Source organism: Trichechus manatus, unplaced genomic scaffold, assembly GCF_000243295.1.
Source record: "Trichechus manatus latirostris isolate Lorelei unplaced genomic scaffold, TriManLat1.0 scaffold00101, whole genome shotgun sequence".
Lineage (NCBI taxonomy): Eukaryota > Metazoa > Chordata > Mammalia > Sirenia > Trichechidae > Trichechus > Trichechus manatus.
Genome location: NW_004444037.1, coordinates 5,578,179 through 5,601,908, shown reverse-complemented (window position 1 = coordinate 5,601,908; position 23,730 = coordinate 5,578,179). Strand labels below are relative to the sequence as shown.

General features: G+C 39.0%; 1 protein-coding gene across 1 annotated transcript in view; it reads left to right on the top strand.

Moving 5' to 3' along the window:
• KIT (KIT proto-oncogene, receptor tyrosine kinase) overlaps window positions 1–23,730 on the top strand; it is a 104,944-nt gene that overhangs the window by 58,055 nt on the left and 23,159 nt on the right. The window contains exons 5-7 of the mRNA XM_023737337.1: window positions 2,059–2,230; window positions 6,081–6,270; window positions 8,742–8,857. Of these exons, the coding sequence (XP_023593105.1) occupies window positions 2,059–2,230; window positions 6,081–6,270; window positions 8,742–8,857 (478 nt within the window). The remainder of the gene's footprint in view (window positions 1–2,058; window positions 2,231–6,080; window positions 6,271–8,741; window positions 8,858–23,730) is intronic.

Sequence of the window (23,730 nt, the reverse complement as noted above, 5' to 3'; positions counted from 1 at the left end):
ACTAAAGGTGACCTTGACTTGCTTAAGATTTTACAGCTAGTGAACAGCAAAGCAAGTTTCTCTTCCTTTTATTTGAAACATTCAACTTTGTTAATCAACTTTTGTCTGTGATTATTTTAATTACAAATTTTTTAAAATTATATTAAGATTAGAAAAAAGGAAAATCATATATAATCCTACCATCTTATATAAAGGCCCTATACAATGGAAATACAGTATGAACCTCAAATGTGATTTTAAATTTTCTAGTAGGCACATTATAAAAAGTGAAAAGAGAGAGGTAAGATTAATTTAATAATATGTTTTATTTGGCCCAGTATATCTGAAATATGATCATTTCATCAACTGATTAATATAAAAATTATTAATGAAAGAATTTACATTGTTTTCATACTAAGTCTTCAAAATCTGTAGGTATTTTATACTTAAAACAAGCTCAGTTTGGACCAGCCACATTTCAGATACTCAGGAGTCACATGTGGCTACTGACCATATGCATACATATCATCACATGGTTGCAATTTTAAGGTACCCTCAGCCTATGGTTTTTAAATAATATAAACATTTTTTGTATTTTCACATGTTCATACTTTTTATTGGTACCTATACCTGCTACTCATAGCAACCCTATAAGACAGAGTAGAACTGCCCCATAGGGTTTCCAAGGCTATAAATCTTTAGGAAAGCTGACTGCCACATGTTTCTTCTACAGAGCGGCTGGTGGGTTCAAACCACCGACCTTTTGGTTAGCGGCTGAGCTCTTCTTAACCACTGCACCACAAGGGCTCCTTATATCTGGTATATATTTAGGTCATTTCTGAATTTGCACTGCAGTAAACATGTTGGAGCTTTTGTTTTCTGTTGTTTCCTCAAGATGTATTTGCTGGAGTTGATCAGAGGGTCTGAACACACTGCCACATTGCTTTCTAGGATTTACGACCTGGTCAGAGCGGTCTAACTCTAATAGCTTCACCATAGCCTCGTCAGTCCATCATCTTTGATCGCATTCTATGTCAGGATCAGATCCTGTTTACTTTTCTTTTTTTTAGTTTTTTTTTTTTTTTCTTTTTCCCCATTGTACTAAGAATGTGTGCACATTATAGAAAATTTGGAAGGTGAAGAAAGCTATATTCTACTCACTTTAATCTTTTTTGAAAGCTGCTGTGTTTTATGGAGCCCTGGTGGTGCAGTGGTTAAGAGCTCAGGCTGCTAACCAAAACATCGGCAGTTCGAATCCACCAGCTTCTCCTTGGAAACCCTAATGCAGTAATTCTACTCTGCACTATAGGGTTGCTATGAGTCAGAATCGACTCAACGGCAACGAGTTTGGTTTTGGTGACTATATTTTGTATTATGGATTTTCTGTGACATTTTAAATGCAAGAAATCTTTTCATGTCTTACCTGCAGGTAAATAAGAGTTAGAACTGACAAGGGTAAATTCACAACCTTTTCTTCTCAGCTCATGCTTAAATAATTTGGGGCTTGACCTTATATGTCTCATACCTTGTAGAACTGCCTTCAGTAGGATAAATTGAGTAGGATGAATTACCAATTTAGTTGTAGTTATGCTTATCTTTTGTGCTTATATTTTTATTCTTGAAAACTATAAATGTTAATAAGATAGAACAGTGTTATTAACAATGTGTTTTCTTTCAATCATTGTGATATAGGATAGAAAATACTGAAATATATAACAGAAAATATTGATATCACCCAAGTATGCTGATTCATAGTATAAGAAATCAGTATTCTGTAATATTTCTAATATAGTAACTTTTAAATTTTAGCATTGCAGTTTGGAATTACGTGTATCATGGTTATTAAGAAATATATTTTCATGTTCTTTTCCCAGTCTTTAATAATGACTAACTTTCACTATAATCCTATATTATGAGTGTTCCAGTGACATTTGTCATGATGCTTTATTCTTACTTCAGGAGTGTATAATGAATGCTAATATGGAGAAGTTAATTGCTGCTATTTTTAATTTATCTATGAAAAATCCTGAATATAAATTACATGATAATTTTTTATTTTTCCCCCTCTTCTAAAACCAGCACATTAAAGCAGAGGTACAAAGTACAAGCCGGCATAAGGGTGATTTCTATTATGAACGTCAGGAAATGTTGACTATCAGCTCAGCAAGAGTTAATGATTCTGGAGTGTTCATATGTTATGCCAATAATACTTTTGGATCAGCAAATGTCACAACAACCTTGAAAGTAGTAGGTAAATATCTCTATGGTAATGTATAAATTACTGGAAATAGTGAAAAGAAATGACTAGGTAGTTTCCTTTTTGCATAAATGGAATGTTGAGCAGATTCTTAGAATTTTATTATCACTGAATGAATGAATGAAAATTTTCTTTGTAACCTCTTCCAGCGAGAGCACAGAAGCAAATGGTACCACTTAATAGAGGCAAGTGGAAAGATGTAAGTGAAGAAGTTATTCAAACCAACCATTGTCTCCCCCTCACCAAACAAGGCATAAGCTGAGCTTTTTCAAAGTCCTTGCTGAAGGACTTGAGTTTGGAAATGGATGTAGACTCTCTCTATTGAGGAGCACAAATGCTTAGAGCCTGGAGTATTTCTCTGAATCTTCTGGCTGTTTTGCCACTATTTGGCTTTAGTTCATTTGCAGCAAGAAGGGCTGAACTGGGCTTCTCCTCTCTACTACCCCCTCCACCTCACCCTATCCTCCAACCTTAAAGGTTGTAGCATAATCCTTCAGGAAGGAAGTCCACTGTGGCATGGGTCATTGGTTCTATTGCACATTAAACTGGAACATGGTAACCTGTTTCCTGACACTATCACATCTGGTGTGCACAATTGGTTTAGCCTTGCCTTCCCTACTCTAGAAATCTTAATATTTATTTTCCAAGCATCTACTTATAGAGAGCAGAATGTAGTGGGGTATTTACTATTTTTGATTTACTGAAAGTAATAATAATTTTAAAATTACTTCCTACTTTGCCACATTTTTTGCCTTTTGAACATCGTTTGACTTTAATTTATTTTCCTGTCTTTTTAGTGCAGCCGTGTTCTTAGAGCTTTCCTTTGATTAAATGCTTGTAGGGTATTGAAATTCTTCATCATGAGCAATAATAAAATGATACAGTATTTGTTGTAATTTCTCTCTTCCCTCCCCCAAATTTCCTCAGTATATATGTAGCAATCTTAAAGGTCTGTGATTTATCCCACAGAAATCTCATAATTTTGGTGTTTCTGCCTGTGTCATGATGGAAATCATCTCACCAGACTGAACACAGAAAAGACACTTTACTTAAAATTACAGAGTCAGCACCGAGAAAGAGTACTACTTGTCCCTAAATGTGATTGTAAACCATTTATTAATTTGAATAGAAGGCTATGCTTTTAAAATATTAAACTCCATAAGCGCTAATTTGATAAGTTGATTAGGGAGCATGTTGCAATATCAGCTTCAGCTCCAGAAAGCAATTAGTAAGGATATTTTGCGGGTATTGTTGTATGTAATCGGATTTTTAAAATCCATTCATCAATTTCCAAGAATATTACTGTATAACTGGAAAGACTTGTGGCAGTGAAACCTGAATCTGGTTTTGTATTGTTTTAGGAGTGGGTTGGGGTGGGTCAAAAACAGGAAGAGACAAAGAGAAAAGTAATTTTTTAGGGGCTGGGAGTAGAGTTTGGATACAACATGGGTTGATGGTGGAGAGAACAAGGCTTTGGGATCACCCTAACCTTATTTTGAATTAGGGCTCTGCCACTTACCTTTCTAATGCAACCTACTTTAACTCTGACTGCAATTTTCTCTTCTGAGAACCACAGCCTCTTAACTCCTAAGACTGTGGAAAGGAGGAAAGGCAATAGATTGTATAAAAGTGCCTGGCATAGGGTTTGCATTTGATTAAGTGTTAATGCATCACCAGTTTCTCAATGCAGAAGTGCTAGGGAAATCATACTTTATGTTACAACTCACCCAGGTGGAGTTCTTTGATTCTAATAATTCTTTCACTTCATGAGTTTCAAACTCTGTAAGACATAAAACTATACTGAGCAAATTAGACTATAGAAAACTCATGAGGGACTTAAGTATTTTATGGATGGTAATGGTGAAAGACATAATTTCAATGTAAATATCATCTGAAATATTCAAATATTTTGCATTGTGTAGTGTCTTTGAATTTCTGACCTTGAGGACCTAAACATTTAATGCACTATTCAAATGAAACATCTATTCCCTAAACATTAACCTAAATTAGTATAAATAATGGTCAGGAGATATCATTTATGATGCTGGTATTCAAACAAGGTGATGGTTTCCATTTCTCTCCAGTTTTCATTTTCATGATTGTTCATTCTCGGCTGAAAAATCTTTTAATTGGTACAGTGGACAAGGGAACAGTTGGACTCTGTTTTTGATTCTGTATTTATAGGAGTCCGAAGAGCAAGCAGTAAAAACTATGACAACCTCATGTGGGACTTCACTATATTTAACCAGCTAGCAACAAAGATAATAAATAATAATTTGAATTTTATAATTATTTTTAAATATGGAAAAATAAGTAGAAGAATAAAGTTAAAACTGCCCTAAAATCCCACTAACTTGATATAACCATTTTTAGGACTTTGATATATTGTCTATATATTTGTATGTAACAGATTTTAAATTATGTATATGATTTATTCTGTGTCTCTGTCTCTCAACTTAATGTAGAAGCTCTAGGATATGGTCTAGTAGAAGTAGGCCAGCCTTGGTTTCTCACAGACCAGTGTTCAAATCTAGACTGTGCCATTGAGTAGCTAACTATATGGCTTTCTAGGCACAAATCTCTTTCATCTCTAAATTAGGGGTTATAAGACTTATCTCTCAATATTATAATAAGGTGAAATGTTTGCTATAATTATTTAATAAAATAATGTATGATAAAGTGATTAGGGAAGTTTTGTGCACCTAGTAAGCATTCTATAAATAGTAGCTATAAAATAGTATTGATATTATTTTATTTCTCTTTTATTTAAGTTCTTTCTTAACTTATTGTAACCATTTCTAAGGGCTGCAAGATATTCTACTGATTGACTGTACCATTATTTACTTAACCAGTTCTCTATTTTCTCATTTTTAAATTATTACAACTAGTGTAAATACCGCTTCTTTTTGTATGTAACTTGTCCACCCCGTTAAGATGAGTTCTCAAATGAGAATTACAAGGTTAAATTAAAGAATATGTAATTTAAAAAAATATATATTTCTAAATGCTTCTTAAGAGTTGTGCCAATTTACAGTATGTAATTCAGAGTGCTTTTATTACCACACTTGCAAAACCATTGAGTTTATTTCACAGTAGTTTTTTTGCTCTTTTTAATAATAAAAAGTGATGCTTTGCTTTAATTAACAGTTTAGCTGAACACTTTTCCATCTGTATTTTCATTTCCTGTTTTTCAGGCTATTTTAATTAATTTTAATACATAGACATTACAAATTTTTATGTACTTAAATTGGTCTTCTATAATTTTTTTCCTGCTGCTTCTAAAAACCCTCTCCAGAGGTTTGATAGGAGTCAATTCTGTTGTTCAGTTAAAAATATGATTTTATTGGTAAAATGCTGTCTGATACATCTGTGACAGGTGAAGTGATGAGAAGACCTAAGTTTATTTTTTTCTAAATACTAAAAGACATTCTTCCAATGTTTTTATTGGACATTAGGATTTTCTTTCCCTTTTATTGATTTGTGGCACCTTTTTATCACATATACAATTACACTGGGTCTGAATATGGGCTAACTATTTAATCTAAATACTTTTAACCTAATAAATATCAAGACTAAAAGAATTTTAAGAGGGCCATGAATCTTTAAGATAGTTCCTTAGGAAACAGATGGGAGACTAAGTATTCCAAATGTGTGTCTTTTTTAACCTTAAGACTTTGATTTTACAAAAGCAAAATAAAATCTAAAATTGTTATTTAAAACTCTCACTTTTTATTTTTAGTTAATGCTGAAAATTAGTCAATTAATTTTGTTATTCAAAGATGAGGTTGTGTTCTTTGCTGGATAGTTGTGGCTAATGGTTTCTGTTTTATTCTGTTATAATTAGATAAAGGATTCATTCATATCTCTCCCATAATGAATACTACAATATTTGTAAATGATGGAGAAAATTTAGATTTAATTGTTGAATACGAGGCATACCCCAAACCTGAACACCAGCAGTGGATATATATGAATAGAACCTCCACTGATAAATGGGAGGATTATCCCAAGTCTGAGAATGAAAGTAATATCAGGTAAGAAACGGGACTTACCCCCCTTTTCCCCCTTGGCTTAACAGATCTTTCTGTGACCCTTTAAGTATATGAGAGGACACTTCATATAAGAGGAAGTTTGGGGCTACCTTCTGAGTTCTCATCTCACTTCTTCCATTTTGCTGGGTGTTCAGAGCACAAAAAATTTCTGTGCCTTAGTTTTCTCAGTTGTAAAATAGAGTTAATAACCCCCTGTTTCCCACAGCTCTGAGGATAGTTTCAAAGCAGTTACTGGCATATACTAGGGACACAGGGAATAATTTTCTTCAGAGAAAGAGGAAAGTTAATTTGTTTAAACTATTAAGAAAACTTAGAATCTTCAAGTAGCTTTGGGCCAGGTGGTGAAACTCAAGTGCCTTTACATAAGTTATGTCATTTGATTTTCAAAACATTTATAATAAAAACAATAGTAAACAGTTTGTATACGTTGTGTGTGCCCTTTTCTGTCAGGCACTATGCTAAGAACTTTAGGTATGTTAACCCATTCATTTCAGTTCTCACATATCCCTGTGAGGTAAGCACTCTTGTTTTCCTATTTTTATACAAGAGGAAACTGAGGCACAAAGGAAACTTGACCAAGATCCAGTGTCTGGTAAGAGGTGGGGTGCCTGGATATAGTTTGTTGTATTTTTCCAGTCAGAAGGCTATTGGCTGTTGTAAGAATATGGGTGAGAGAGGATAATGTCTGGGGCCAAGGATGAAGGATGGAAGGAAGAGGGTGGATTTGGGAAGTGTCAAGGCTACCTCCTTACCAAGACTTGGTGACTGAGGGTGTGGGAGAGATGGGGAGGAGCTGAAGATGCCTCTCAGGAGTCTGGTTCCCTCAGCTGGACTGGATGGTGAGTGGTGGTGCCATTCACTGAGAGGATGAGGGCAAGGAGGAAGAGGAGGAGGGCAAGGAGGAAGAGGAGGAAGGCAAGGAGGAAGAGGAGGAAGGCAAGGAGGAAGAGGAGGAGGGCAAGGAGGAAGAGGAGGAGGGCAAGGAGGAAGAGGAGGGGGGTCAGCAGCAGCAGCAAGTTTCTGAGGAAAGGCAATGCGTTCAGTTTGGGGTTTGTTGAATTTGAGGTTGACTCTGGGATCTCGAGTGAGGATGTTCAGGTAAGATATGTTCCATAGAAGCAGAGGCTGAGACAGGGATTCACGTGCAAGCAGTTTATGAAGGGTGTAGTCTCAGAGAGAAACCTGTCAGGGAGTGAGAGAAGCGGGATGGGGAAGGGAAAAGAGTGGAGGGAGTAAGGCAGTAAGTAGTTTCAGGTGAAGCCAAACTTCAGTCTGGTCCTCGGGGAGCCCTGGAGCTGGACTTTTCCCCTCATCAGTCACTCGTGGCTGTGAACCTGGCTGGACAGTAGACTGCCAAGTAGGGCAATCCTTGGGAGAAGGTTGCAGGTGTGAGTCATTAACAGTTGCATGGAGAGCAGGTGGGGGATGGGGCAGAAAATAGCCTCCCTGTAGGAGACTTAGGACAGAGGGTTCTGGACCAGAGGTAAAGATTTGAAAGTTGTGCGCAAACAGCAAGTAGTTCAGTGAGGGAGAGAGTGGGTTGCCCAGAGAGCAGTGAGAGAGGTCACTGTATACATTGTGTAGGTTATGTGGGTTGTGTAGGTTGTGTGTAGGCCAGGGGCTGCTCAGTCCTAGAGAAGTAGAGGGGGTAGGAGGAGAACCAGGAGGTTGTGGTTTCATGGAAACCAAGAGAGAAAGTGTTGCAAGAAGGAAGATGAGGGCAACAGTACTGATCTTGCTGAGAGGACTCTGAAGAGGGTCTGCATGGGGACAGATGACATGTAGATGCCTGCTGGTCTAGGGGTTTGCAGGTGAGTGTTAGAGCATATTAGGGCAGGGGAGTTCAGGACACTGCTAAGAGGGAAGTTCAGCAGAGGACCGTGTGCAAAGAAGGAAGTGGCTATGGAGGTAGCCAGGGTTGGAGGGAGAGGCTGCAGTCTCTGTGAGGTTGCCTTTCTGCTTAGATGGCTTTTCCCACTCATCTTACACTATAGGCATTTGTCCCAGTTTTAAAAAAATACGTGTATATGTATACACATGCACACACACACAAATAAATACACACGTGTGTAATATGTATTTGCTAAGTGGATTTTAAGGATCCTTGGTGGAGCAGTGGTGAAGAAGCACTTGGCTGCTAACTGAAAGGTGAGTGGTTTGAACCCACGAGCTGCTCTGTGGGAGAAAGATGTGGCAGTCTGCTTCCGTAAAGATTTACAACCTTGGAAACCCTACGGGGGCAGTTCTACTCTGTCTTGTAGGGTCGCTATGACTCAGAATCGAATCAATGGCAATGAGTTTAGTTCGGTGGGTTTAATGTGGATTTTAATTAAATGAGTTACAATTTTTTCCTCAAAACGGACATTTATTTCCAGATAGAGTTGTGAAAAAGACAGACACTGAGGCAGGCCGTTCATTCGTGAGTGATTGATTTATTGTTCTTTCTTTTGTAGATACGTAAGTGAACTTCATCTAACCAGGTTAAAAGGGACCGAAGGAGGCATTTACACATTTCTTGTGTCCAATTCTGATGCCAACTCTTCCGTAACATTTAATGTTTACGTGAACAGTAAGTAAAATGAATGGCTCCCTATCTTTTATTTTTTATTATTTGAATTGTGTTTGTAACAGCTGCAGAACTGAGAGACATTGTGTACTATGTAAATAACGTTTCATGATAATTTTGACCTTAACAAAGACCTCGTGGTTTGGTGGTTAGAAGAGCATGTAAGAAAACCGATTCCTTGTCCTACATTTCACTGACCATATGACTTTGTAGAAGTCGCTCAAATTCTGGGTGCTGCCTTTGAAGTAAACTGAGGAGCCATCAAAGTTCAAAATAACAGTTGTTGGAGGGAAAATGTATTATTATTGATGGCTGAAATGGGGAGCTAGGGGTTGAATAGGAGCTGGATTATGGTTTTAGGTGAGAAAGAGCTGCTATCAAGCCCTGACGTGATTCCTTTGTTACAATGCTTTCTCTTTTGGGGTAGTGATATTGTTTGTGTTTAGATTGTTCTCCCACTAAGACAAATGCAGTATTGATCCAGCTCAACAGGCTGTTACAGAGTACCACGTGGATACTATGGTGGCAGGTGGTTTAGGTGGGAGGAGGCTAGACATGGGAACCTGAACAGCCCTGGGTCCTGACTTGCTACGGCCTCCCACCCCACTGCCTACAACGTTCTTGAGAAATGTCTGTGCTCAGGGGTTGAGGCCAAGGGAGCACAGTCACCAGCTGGGGCTTTTGTCAAGTATAGGGCTTCCTCCTGGCTCTCCTCTGGGTCCTGTCTGCATTTCCAGGGAAAGGTGTGCAGGTGCCTGCCACACCACATCAGCCAGAAGAAGGAATTCCAAAGGAATGGCTTGATATATGACCATTGGATTAGCCATCCTGGGTGTGTGGGGGTAAGGAGACAACCTGGGACATCGAGAGACCAGCTTAGGAACCAGGCTATGCTTTGTGTGTGGTAGGGGTTGAGGGTTGGAAGGGTTGTGGGAGAACAAAGCATGGGAGCCAATTCCATACTCTCAAGGGAGCTTACTTGCTGTATAAAGTGATTTTACATAATTATCTCATTTGATGTTGCAGCTCAGCAAGTATGGTGGAGGGGTGTAGTGTGATCAATTTATAAATGACGAAAAGAAACAGCTAGTAAGTTGTTCTCTGGACAGGTTTTTGATTGCTCATCTAGAGTCTTTTGCCTATACCAGCATTTCCAAAATTGTGTTTCCTGAATAGGAGATTAATATTTGCTTAGATAAAGAGGGGCACAACCATGCAAACATGTCTCTTTATTGCAGGCCTTCTCAGAATCTTTACTATGCTGATGTGTATTATGCCTCCCCAGGGGGGGCCAGGGGATGGAGTAGATATCTCAAACTTTTTCGACCACAGAACTCTTTTTCCAGGGACCACATGTTAATATCTGTGTTCCTGGGAACTATTTTGATTATATGGTATCTCATTGGCCCTCAATTTAGCTACCTGTAGATTAATTCAGATGTTAATCAGCGGAGCTTTGTCTATTAGACATGGGCAAAATTACCTGCTTTTGAGAAATGTTAATATTTAAGTAACTTAAGAGATAATTGTTGGTAAATCCATATTCTTGCAAGCATAATAAGCATACCATTCATACCAAACTTTATTTTGGATGCGCTAGTGCAGTGCTTTGTGCTTCTCAAACTATCTGTGGGGTAAAGGACCAGTTTGTTTTTTTTTAAATTTCCAATTCACTATGGATCAATTGTTGTTGTTATTGTTGGTTGCAGTTGAGTCAATTCTGACTCATGGCGATCCCGTGTGTGTCAGAGTAGAACTGCACTTCATAGGGTTTCAAGGTTGTGACATTTCTGAAGCAGATTGCCAGGCCTATCTTCCAAGGCTCCTCTGGGTGGATTTGAACTGGCAGACTTTTGGATAATAGTCGAGTGCTTAACCATTTACACCACCCAGGAACAATACTTCTTATAACATACAGTAAAAGCAAATTGCTAGAAAAATAGAGTTCTGTGTGCAAACAAGTTTGGGATATATACTCTATTCCTTGGCCATCTCCTGGGGAGACATAATACACATCAGCATAGTAAAGATTCTGAAAATGTCTGTAATAAAGAGACATGCTTGACTGCCATACCCCTCTTTCTCTTTATGAAAAAGAACAGAGATATGTAAGATATAAGCATGGATTTTTATTATTAATAGATTCAACAGACATAAAACTACTCTGTCAGATTGTCATGGATTGAAATGTGTCCCCCAAAAATATGTGTCAACTTGGTTAGGCCATGATTCCCAGTATTGTGTGGTTGTCCTCCATTTTGTGATTTTCCTGTGTGTTATAAATTATAATCTCTGCCTGTGGTTGAAAAGGATTAGGGTGGGATATAACACCCTTGCTCAGGTCACATCCCTGATCCAATGTAAAGGGAGTTTCCCTGGGGCGTGGCCTGCACCACCTTTTATCTTACAAGAGATTAAAGGAAACGGAAGCAAGCAGAGAGTTGGGACCTCAAACCACCAAGAAAGAAGCACTGGGAGCAGAGCGCGTCCGTTGGACCCAGGGTTCCTGTGAGGAGAAGCTCCTAGTCCAGGGGAAGGTTGACAAGAAGGACCCTCCTCCAGAGCTGACAGAGAGAGAAAGCCTCCCCCTGGAGCTGACGCCTTGAATTTGGACTTCTAGCCTACTCGACTGTGAGAAAATAAATTTCTCTTTGTTAAAACCATCCACCTATGGTATTTCTATTATAGCAGCACTAGATGACTAAGACTCAGATTGCTTCCAGTTTCTTTCTAAGTGTTGATTCTTGATTTCTGTACTTATCTCCTGTAGACCTGTCACGGCAAATCGTGGACATGGCCCCCTCCACAGACTACACTTTTTCGAAAGCTCAGCTGAAGGGAATTTTATAAGATTAGGTGCTTGTGTCCCTGGGTGGTGCAAACGGTTAACGCACTTGGCTGCTAACTGAAAGGTTGGAGTTTCCAGTTCACTCAGACGCCTCCAAACAAAGGCCTGCCAATCTCCTTCTGAAAAAGCAGCCATTGAAAACCCTATGGAGCACAGTACTACTTTGACACACGTGGGTCACCATGAATTGGAGTCCGCTCAGCGGGCAACTGTTTTTTGGTATCTTGTGTCTCTCTCTTCCCCTGGCTTCAAGGCCATAGGGGCATTTAGGTCTCTTTCCCCCTTTCTCATGCTTCTGTTTGCCTGTATGTGTTCTGGTCATGAGTCATTGACCTTAAAGTTTCAAAATAACCTGACTTTTCTCTAGGCGGCATACTTGCTACCTTATTACTTACTAGTCTAATTGGCTATCGGGCAGGATCAATTACAGCACTTTCGGAGCTCCTGCTTCATGCCACTGAGGATACAGATGAGGATAATGTAGTTCCCGACCTCTTAGGGAGTCCCTGGGTGGTGTAGATGGTTAACATGAACAGGAGGTTTGATGGGTCAAGTCCACCCAGAGGCCTCGGTCTACTTCTGAAAAAATCAGTCATTGAAAACTCTGTGGAGCACAGTTCTACTTTGACATACATGGGGTCACCATGAATCAGAGTCAACTCCGTGACAAATGTTTTTTGCCTTTTTAAGTTAAACTCTTCAGGAAGTCTTTTTGTGGACAAGGTGATGTCAGTTAGCTGCAAACACTACAAATGCTCTGACAGAAACAGTATTTTTGGGTGAAAATGAAAACTTCTGCCTCTTGTGAGTGTGAGTGTTCTTTACATGTAGAGTTGGCTAATCTATTTGTTTGTTGGGGTTTTTTAAATTGAAAAACAAAACAAAAAATTTAGATATTTTTAAAATTTAGATAAATTTTAATATCAAAAGCTAAAAGTAGTTTTAAAAATTAAAACTTAGAGTGGTTATGTCCATTTTGGCACATTATTTTAGCCAAGCCAAATACATACATAGACTGACTTTGTGGTTTATCCTCTAAGTAAGCTTAGCTTCAGGGATGAAAAGAAATTGTGCTCTGCAAGAATTAGAATGGATAAAAATCAGAATAATAATGTATAGTGTTAGTATAGAAACTCAGGGCACTTTTACTCAGCAGCATTGGTGCATTAGTGCTTAATGGATTCAGCTGTGAGAAATGCTAGTGAAAATCCCTGGTTTTGAATGGTTAAATGTTTGGTGGCTGAAAAGTCCATTTGTTATGAAAATCCCACATGTAGATTTATTGAGTACAATGAGTGAATGTGTTTGTGTGTGTGAGTGTGTGTGTGTGCTTTAATCACTTATGTGGGAGACTATTGTGCTGGGACCATTTGTGTTAAGAACAATTAAATATGTAACATGTTAGATTTGAAGACGTTTTTGCTGTTTTTAACCTCTCTAACCAAGCCATGATTTACTGGATCAGTTAAATTGGCTCAGTGACATTCAAGATTTATAATGGCCAAGAGCCATAGATTGTTTGCTATCTTTGAACAGAACTTCCAATGAAAACTGATGGGCATTTTTATTAAAAATAAAAACAAAACAAAAACTAGTGATTCTTTGCATTGAATTTGTATTACCATTATTACTCTTGGAATTTCTTATCCAAGATATATACAGAAATCAGATCTTTAGATTAAAAAAAATTGATGTCCTTTGGCAAAAATGATGATTTGTTTACCTTGCATGTCAAAATTGGGAGGATAATAAAACAAAACAAAAACTGTTGCCATTGAGTCGATTCAGACTTCAACTGCCGACCTTTTAGTTAACAGCCGAATGCTTAACCACTGCGCCACCAGGGCTCCAGGAGAATGATAGAGTTCTTAAAACTATAAAACTTAACCACAAAGTGCTTTCTTAATACTTCTCTTTCCAATATTCCTGGAGATGTTAGAAAAAGCAACATCACCAACATTCTACAGATAGCCTGTGTTACTTATTTAGATATACATAGTTGCTGGTTACAATAATGGAGCCCTGGTGGCACAGTGGTTAAGAGTTTGGCTGCTAACCAAAGGTCAGCAGTTTGAATCCACCAGCTGCTGCTTGGAAACCCTATGGGACAGTTCTACTGTGTTCTATAGGGTCACTAATGAGTCAGAATCAACTCAATAGCAACGGGTTTGGTTTGGGTTTTTTTTGGTTACATTAAATGTTACACAGTAAGATTTTAGCCAGAACCAGGACAAATAAAAGGCCAATGTGCATTTTAACCCTAATTTATCTACCTTTTTTTTCTTTTCTCCATCCAATATCCTTTGAATAAGTATCAAATTTTTGTTGGACTCAAATGGTAGTCGGTACAATAAATATTTTGGAAGGTTATTTTGGCTTATGTCTTCAAATATCCCATGTGAATCCTGAAGTAATTTACATAATTGTGGAAAAAAGTTATGATTATGATATATCAATGCTTTTCAATCTTCTAGAATGATTTTAAGAAGATCCAATATCCTTAAAAATGATACTTCCAAACATTATCTGATAGCATTTTCAGATCAGTATTTAAAATCTGTGAATTTAAAATCTGTGACCATAAATAGATTTCTCTCTGATCATAAAGATGCATCCTTTAATGACAAACCTAGCCAGTGACAGTTGTTTGAGAGTACTGTATAGTACTCAGATGGTGGTAACAAGGAAGACAATGAACAAGGCATTGAAAACCAGCTTGCTTTTCATCATTGGACTTACATATAGGTTATTGTCAAGTCGATTCCAACTCATGGAGATCCCATGTATGTCAGGTAGAACTGTGCTCCATAGGGTTTTCATTGGCAGATTTTCTGGAAGTAGATTGCCAGGCCTTTCTTCTGAGGCACCTGGGTGGATTCAAAAAACCAACCTTTCAGTTAGCAGCTGAGTTCTTAACTGTTTATACCACTCAGGGACTCCTTGGGCTTACATAGAACACATTTAATTTAATGTTAAGCTAGATTGGATACTGAAATGACTGCTGTGAACTGCACCAAATTAACTCTCAAAGTCACCAGTTTCACTATGTTCATGGCAAGGTGTTAACAGGGGCTTGAGAAACCACTTAAGGAAATGCTAAATAATGTATTATTTCTAAATCACTGCATCATAAAATTAACATCCTGTCTGGTGGTTCGCAATTATTTATAGAATATACAGTATACTGATATCAGCCAAAGTAATGCAGGTAGTCCCCAGATTACAAATGAGTTCTGTTCCTAAGTTTGTCTTTAAGTCGAATTTGTATGAAGTCGGAACAGTTAGGTATGGTTCGTCTTCGCATATAGTATATAGTGTACCTTTCTATGCATAAAAAATATTAAAGAAACACTTCCAGATACACTAAAACATCTTTAACATAATCATACAGTAATAATAATAATGTTTTGAAGTGTTCGTTATTAGGAACCATTGTATGTACCTTGAATTTTTAGTATAGCAGGTTTTATAGTTGGTTTGTAACTACGGGTTGTATGTAAGTCGGATGTTCTTCGTAACCCGGGACTGCCTGTAAATCACCCAGACTGAGGCCTCTTGATGAGAAAATTTCCTTTTGACCACATTTGTAAAGTCTGGGCTACTTTTATGAATTTTTGCTTAAAGTTAAATTCAGTTATGGGTGGCTAAACCTATTGTTAGGGAGAAGCCACTTTAAGCGCAGCCTCCTGCGAGCAAGGCATGGGGGCGGCCTTGCATTTGCTAAAAGTCAGAGTAGACCCGTCAAGTTGGCTGTGTAGCTGACTTCAGGCTGCCTGCCAGCCATCTGGGTCACCCACCTGGCTGGAAGCCTCAGGGACTATTACCTAGCCCTTGCTTGGTGTGCTTGCTCTCAAGGACTGCTCAGCTTTGGACCTTTGGACTTCTGTGCCTTCAAGAAGATCTTCATGAAACGAGAGCAAAGAAAGGTACTAGAACTTTGACTTTTTGGAAGGTGGAAATACCTTCCTACTTCTTAACCTATTAGTCTTCTATTTCCATTTTTAAAAGATGGTAGGACCCTGCAATCAAACACTTGGGTGTCCAGACCTACTTGTGTTAAGGGGAAAAAAAATTTAAGATATGCTGCTAAGATACTTTCATGATTTTGCTTGAGAGGCTCGCTTTTTAGTGTTTTTGTTTTTTTCACATTAGGTGAATTTTATTAGACCTACTCCTATATTAAATTATTGGAATTCTTAAACATTTAATAAACCTAGTGCTGAATAGGACTCCTTTCGGATTTATTTCCTTGCTTCTCAGAGTTTGCTGCCACTATAACTGGAATATAGCTTGATTTGTGCAAGCATTTGTAAGCTGTTGTTGTTAGTTGCCATTGAGTCGATTCCGATTCATGGCAACCCCATGTGTGCTGAGTAGAACTGCTTCATGGGGTTTTCAAGGCTGCGACCTTTCAGCAGCAGATTGCCAGGCCTTACTTCCAGCGTGTCTCTGGGTGAGTTTGAACCGCCAACCTTTTGGTTAGTAGTTCAGCTCTTTTAAATTAAAACAATTCTTTCTTATTATAAAAGTGTTAACTGATGGATAGAAAAACTAGGAAGTGTAAATAAGCAAAATTAAAAATCAAGCAAGTTTTGATTTCTCCTTTTAAAGCTTATTTACATTTTATAGATTACAATTCCTAGTATATTACTTATTGTAAACTATCTTCCAGATCATTTTTCTAACTTTCTTTTTTTTAACTACAAAAATGAGATCACATTGCTTCGTCACTTTATGTTTTGGTGCTGAACAACGAATGCATTATGAACATCTTTCCCATGTCATAAAATACTCTCCTACAGCATCATTTTATATCTCATTTCATAAATATTTCAAAATTTCTTTAACCCATGTCTGATGCAATTTTGAGACGAGGAAGCTAAAACGATGTCACTGAGTTTTAAAAGAAACCCATCAGACAGTTGTTTAAAAGTTTATAATTACCTGGTTTAATCTCAAATGAGCGACCGTGCTTAAGTGCCTGGAAGATAATATTATAATCTGTCCTTGTCTTTCATCCTCCTATGTCTTGAACAAGTAACATGAATGGTACACTGTGCTGGCTTTTTAGGACAGTTCTAAATTAAGGAATATTCTTCCGATTTTAGTGGGGTAGCTGGGCTATGTAAAAATAGTTGCTTGTTTTTTTACATTTATCTTTTTATAGGTAATATGTGTTCATTTGTGATATCTGACAATGTCTAAACTCTGTTTTTTATTTTCTCTTCCTGAACTTGGAATGAGTTTTTGTTTTCAATTGCTTGGGAGTTAAGAGTGTTGATTTTGATATGACAATTGTAGGATCTCTTTCTCCTTTTAGTGAGAATCTCTGTGTATATAAGGATTGTTATAGATATTTGAATTGGAAAAGAAAGATAGTGTGGTAACCTCCTTTTAAAGTAGGGCTTGCTTTTCTTCTATTCTGAAAAAATTTAAGAGACGTGACTCTGAACTAAAGAGTCTCATTTTTCTCCCTGAAGTGTAACATTTTTTTCTTCCTGTCTCATAAGAAAGTTTGCCTAGTGGGGTGTGTCACTAATTTGGGGGCTCTGTTTAAATGCTGAGCCTGTTCAAGAGCAAGGTAGCCTGTCTGGGGCGTGGAACCATATAAACTTATGCTAGAATTGACCTTGAACTCTCGACATACATTTCTAAAAATGGCCTTTTATATGTGTGGAGCTTCTGTATGGAAATTTCCTTTTCAGTTGTGCCTTGTGTGTTTTTACATCAAATTACCAGTAACCAGTTGCTGTTGAGTTGATTCCGACTCATAGTGACCTCATATGCATTAGAGTACAACTATGTTCCATAGGTTTTTAGTGGCTGATTTTTCAAAAGCAGATCACCAGGCCTTTCTTCCAAGGCACCTCTGGGTATACTAAAACCTCCAAACTTTCGGTTAGTGGCTGAGTGCCTTAACTGTTTGCACCACCTAGGGACTCCTACATCAAATTAGCCCTCTTTCATTACAAATGTATGCAGGATCACCTGTAATTTGGTGGAAATTTAAAGATGTCCTAAGTTAGGCACATAATTTTTTCTGTGGGCATTGTGTCTATACTTAGTTATCTAGTGTTACTATAACAGAAATACTACAAGTGGGTGGCTTTAACAAACAGATGTGTATTTTCTCACAGTTTAGTAGGCTAGAAGTCCGAATTCAGAGTGCTGGCTTTAGGGGAAGCTTTTCCCTCTGTTGGCTCTGGAGGAAAGTCCTTGTCTCTTTGAGCTTCTGCTCCTGGGCAGTCTTCATGTGGTTTGGGATCTCTCTTCCCCCATCTCTGCTTCTCTTGGTTGCTTGTCTAATCTCTTTTATATCTCAAAAGAGATTGATTTAAGATATACCCTACAACTAATTCTGCCTCATTAACATAACAAAGACAACCCATTCCCAAATGAGATTATAGCCACAGGCATAGAGGTTAGGATTTACAACACATTTTGGGGGGGCATAATTCAATCGATAACAATGCTTGTCTCCTCCACTTCTGAATTATGTGGCAAAATGAATTTACTACTTTTACAGAGTATGAAAATAACATTTTATCACAAGCCTGCACTCCTTGGCAGCGAGCAGAGTGGCATTGTGGTGTGTGTGTATACCGTCTCCCTGTGCCTGGGTCAGCACTGCAGTGGTGCTGGTGTAAATTGAGCACAGCGATTCTGGCTGAGGAAGGTTTTCTCTGAGGAGTTTCATTGTTTTTCAACTTAACCTAGGGATTAGGAGGTTTTTTTGGTTTTTTTTTTTTTTTTTTTTTTCTGATGACTGTTTAGAACAAGGGTTTGGCAAATTATCGCCTGTGGGCCAAAACCTGCCTGCAGCCTGTTTTTTATGGCCTGCAAGCTAAGAATGTTTTTTGTATTTTATAATGGTTGAAAAATATCTAAACGAGAATATTTCATGACACATCAAAATAAAATGAAAATCAAATTTCCATGTGCATAGATAAAGTTGATATTTTTTTTTCCCCCTCGAAACAAAATGTATGATAAGGTAGTAGGTTAGCTGTTTTCAGGAAGTGCAGCAAATACGGGAAGAACCTGCCAAGGTTTCTGAACCAGCCGCTTCGATGCCAATGAGAACACTGGATTCTGGATGGAGGAACCCACACGTTGAGGGGCCAAGGTGGATCCAGGAGCCAGGTTTAGGGAAGCTATGTCAAAAGCAAGTCTGGGTGTGTATTAGTTATCTATGTTCCTGTAACAAATTACCCCCAAATTTAGCAGCTTAAAACAACACACAGTGTCTGAGGGTCAGAAATCTTAAGTGACTTAGCAGGTTGTTCCTGGGTCAGGGCACAGTTGCAGTCAAGGAGTTAGCTAGGGCCACAATCATCAGAAGTCTTGAATGTGAGCAACTAAGGTAGCTAGCTGCTCATATGGCTGGAGGCCTCAGTTATAAATAAAGTTTTATTGGAACAAAGCTATGTCCATTTGCTTACATAATGTCTATGACTGCATTGGTGACACGACAGTTGAGTAGTTGCAGCAGAGACCATATAGCCCACAAAGCCTGAAATATTTACTGTCTGGCCCTTTACAGTAAAAGTGTGCTGACCCCTAGTTTAGAATATTTCCTCATTAGGAGAAAGAGTTTTTTTTTATGTGATTAAAAAAAAAAAAAAATTGCCAGGATTCTCTTTGTGGCACAAATGGTTAAGCACTTGATTACTAGCTAGGCAGCAGTTCAAGCCCACCCAGAGGTGCCTCAGAAGACAGACCTGGTGATCTGCTTCCAAAAGATCACAGCCTCGAAAATCCTATGTAGAACTGTGCTCCATAGGGTTTTCAAGGCTGTAACCTTTCAGAAGCAGATCACCAGGCCTTTCTACTGAGGTGCCTCTGAGTGGGTTCCAACCCCCAACCTGTCAGTTACTAGGTAATTTGGTTTAAAGCAATAGCGACCAGCTGCTGAAAAGTGTCACTGCATCTTCATTAAATATCAGCACACTTAGAATAGTAAAAACAGAAATTCATCTTTATAATCCTTCTTAATTTAGTCTTTTATTATTTGGAGATTTAAGTCTGTGTTCTTTGTCCTGCTGATTGTAGTCTCTCTCTCTCTCTCTCTCTCTCTCTCACACACACACACACACACACACACACACCAGTTACTTGTGTATCTGTCCCCCACTTCCCCCAGCTCTTACTATCTGTGCTGTGTTCTTAAAAATTCTTTTTGTTCTTGCTTTTCGTATGAACCTGATAGTGAGGGAAAGAATATTTTCAAGATCACAAATCTGTGGACTAAACCAGCAAATGGTTAGGATTTTTAATTGCATAAGTAGTAAATTCTCTGCAGAGTTACAAGGGCTCTGAAATCTGCCTACAAGCTGATCAGTGTTGTTGAAGACACCAGAGTGATTCAGGTCCACAATGCTTAGAAAGGAGCAGGTGCTATTTTTATCTCAAAAGGAAATACATAACTTATACACCTCTTAGGCTTATCTCAACCTCCAACTTGGGAGGAATTAGGGAATTTGTCATTTGGTGTACTGCTTATTGCAGCATATCTGAGAAACCACAGCTCAGATTTAACCTGGAGAATTGCAGGGAGCTGATGTATCTTTAAAAGCAAAATGTATATTTAATGCCTTACACTGTGCATTCAGGCACTTAAAAAATGCAGATGAGCTCAGATTTTCATTTTTCGGAATCAGATTTATACCTAGCTCATTCTTTATGCATTAAACATTTTCATAGTGCAACTTACCACGCACTGGCCAAACGGTACTAAGTGAAACAGCTGTTTGGAATGAAGTCTCTCCTCGCCAGTATCAGGGTCAGGACTGGGACTTCAAAGTGGCGTACTAACAGGGGCCGCCTCTGTACTTGCAAGACCTTGAGAGTAAGCGCCTTCTTGAATTTAGCACCCTAGGTGCTTCTGTGGAGCCTTGAAGGCACAAGCGGTTAAGCGCTCAGCTGCTAACCGAAAGGTCAGCGGTTTTCATCCCACCAGCTGTTCCAAAGCATAAAGATGTGGCAGTCTGTTTCCGTAAAGATCACAGCTTTGGAAACCCTATGAGGCAATTCTACTCTGTCCTACAGGGTCACTAGGAATCAGAATTGACTGTACAGCAATGGGTAGATGCTTCTCTGGGAGTCCTTGGGTAGCACAAATAGTTAAGCACTTGACTGCTAGCCGAAAGGTTGGTGGTTTGAGCTCATGCAGAGATACCTCGGAAGACAGGCCTGGCAATTTCCAAAAGGTCACAGCCTTGAAAATCCTGTGGAGCTGTTCACCATGAGTCAGAATCGACTTGACCTGGAACTAATAACAACGAAGACAACGGGTTCTTCTCTTGCCTCACCCTAGACCTGGGCCTGATCAGGGTCCCTTGGAGGTGTTTTTGAAAAGCAGATTGCTGGGCCAGATCCTTGACTTAATGAATCTCTAGTGGATGGAGTCCAGGAATCTGCATTTTTACCTCTTCCCTTAGTGATTCTGATGCACACTGAAGTTTGAGGACTGTCTGAGCTTAGTTGGCCAACCTAAGGCCCAACAGGACAAAAGCTGCCCAACTAGCCTCAGGTTATGATCCACCTGGAATAGTGGCTTAAAAACTACCAAATTATCCGGCACACAGGAGCAAGTAGGCCAGCCAGGTTGTATCACTTGCCAGCTATGGCTGTTGTGTAACTGCTACCAGGTGTTACGCTTGAAGGCTTAGATCTTTGAGCACTTGTAACCAAAGCGAAATGGAATTCATTATGTAATTTTAAGTTGTTCCAGTTTTTTAATTAAAAAATGTTTTATAGGTTCATTACTAGCTGCATGTTCATTGTTTAAAAAAAAGAAGAAAATATAAACTATCCATAACTACCCAGAGATAACCACTGTTAACGTCTTAAGGTTCCTTTTCAGCCATTTTTTTCCTGTTAACATTTAATTTCACTAAAAATCCATCATGTGGCATTATGGCAATCAAGAAAGATGAGTGAAAAAATGTAATATAGGTATGAGCGTATTTCTCTTATGAATTTGATTCCCACTTGAGTACCTGTTGCCATCGAGTCAATTTCAACTCACTGTGACCCTCTAGGACAGAGTAGAACTGCCCCATGAGGATTTTCTAGGCTGTAATCTTCATGGAAGGAGCCCTGGGGGCACAGTGGTTAAAGCACTTGGCTGCTAACGGAAAGATCAGCGGTTCTAACCCACCAGCTGCTCTTCGGGAGAGAGCTGTGGCAATCTGCTTCTGTAAAGATGTACAGCCTTGGAAACCCTATTGGGCAGTCCATCTCTGTCCTACAGGATTGCTGTGAGTTGGAATCGATGGATGGCAGTGGTTTTTGTCTTTTTTTTTTAATGTTAACGGAAGCAGATTGCCACATCTTTCTCCAGTGAAGCGACTGGTATGTTTGAACTGCCGACCTTTTGCTTAGCAGCCGAGCACTTAACCACTGTGCCACCAGGGCTCCTTCCCCATTTAAGTACTATTCGGTTATCTTTGCCGTATATGTGTCGACTCTCTCCACTCATCGTTAATCTCAGTATTAAGGGGAAAAAAGATCACATGGCCATGTGTTTTTCTTATCTTAGGGCCCTCTGTTGTAAAAACATGGTCTCCCCTACACATAAGACTGCCATGAGGCTGTTCTCCTAGGTTCTTTTTTTATGCCCCTACTTTATAATTGAATTCCTTTGCAGTTTGAGAGACTTGATTTTTTGGGGTGAGATCTTAATCAATCAGCAGCTCTTGCTGTGTGCCTGCCATGGGTCCAGCTCTGTGGTAAGAATCAGAGGTACAATCAATAAGATGTGGTTCCTGCCCTTGAGAATGTGTAGTCTGATGGAAGAGGCAGACCAAGGGTCTGCATAACAGTGGCAGGTGTTCTTAAGTGCTGCAGGAATAGGGAGGAGAGACCAACCAACTTGGCTTGGAAGAGGTGGGGATGGCTTGGAAAAGGACGTGACGCTTGAATTGATTCCAGAGGGACCTGCCGTATGGTGTATACAGTCTCCAGTAAACAGCATTCCCCTAAGGTTCCACTGCTTTTTGTGTGTGTGTTATGTCCTACTTTTCAGCCCAATCACACAGTTTGTCCATGATAATTAAATGAAACTTGCCAGATGGATGCTTTCGTGAGACGGTGGCTCGTCTTCTTGCTCTATTTGTGAAAGCTGGCATTGGATCCAGACTTTCAAGGATGCTCCTACCTTGAGATTGCTTTGGAGTGTTACTGTTTTGTGTGTATTAGCCAAATGGACTGCCCATCAGCAGGGCCAGGTTGAGTGACAGGTGGGTGTGCCATGCATGTGGACACTTGGACCGCTGCCAACCTGTTTTGCCTCCAAGGAGGTGAGATGCTGAGAGGTTGTTCTACAAAGATGTCATTTATCACTGTTACCTTTCTTTGGGGAAATAAAACTTCCTAAGTTCCTGATCTGTCAGTCTTTCCTTCTCACCATGTTTTTTTTCTTTTCAGTTGCAATATAATTGATGTTGAATTCCCAATGAATTGGCTAAAATACATACACATTATCACACTATCTTCTTTTTTATTGTTGTGCTTTAAGTGAAAGTTTACAATTCAAGTTAGTCTCTCATACAAAAATTTATACATACGTTGTTATGTGACCCTAATTGCTCTCCCTATATTGTGACAGCACACTTCTCCTTTCCACCCCTGATTTCCCATGTCCATTCATCCAGCTCCTGACCCTCTCTGCCTTCTCATCTCACCTCCGCACAGGAGCTGCCCATTTTGTCTCATGTTATCTACCCGAGCTAAGAAGCACACTCTTCACGAGTATCATTTTATGTCCCATAGTCCAGTCTAATCTTTGTCTGAAGAGTTGGCCTCAGCAATGGTTTTAGTTCTGGACTGACAGAGAGTCTGGGGCCCATGCTTTCTGGGGTTCTTCCAGTCTCAGTCAGACCATTAAGTCTGGTCTTCTTACTAGAATTTGACTACTGTACCCCACTTTTCTCCTGCTCTATCAGGGAGTCTCTGTTGTGTTCCCTGTCAGGGTGGTCATTGGTGGTAGCCGGGCACCATCTAGTTCTTCTGGTCTCTGTAGCCT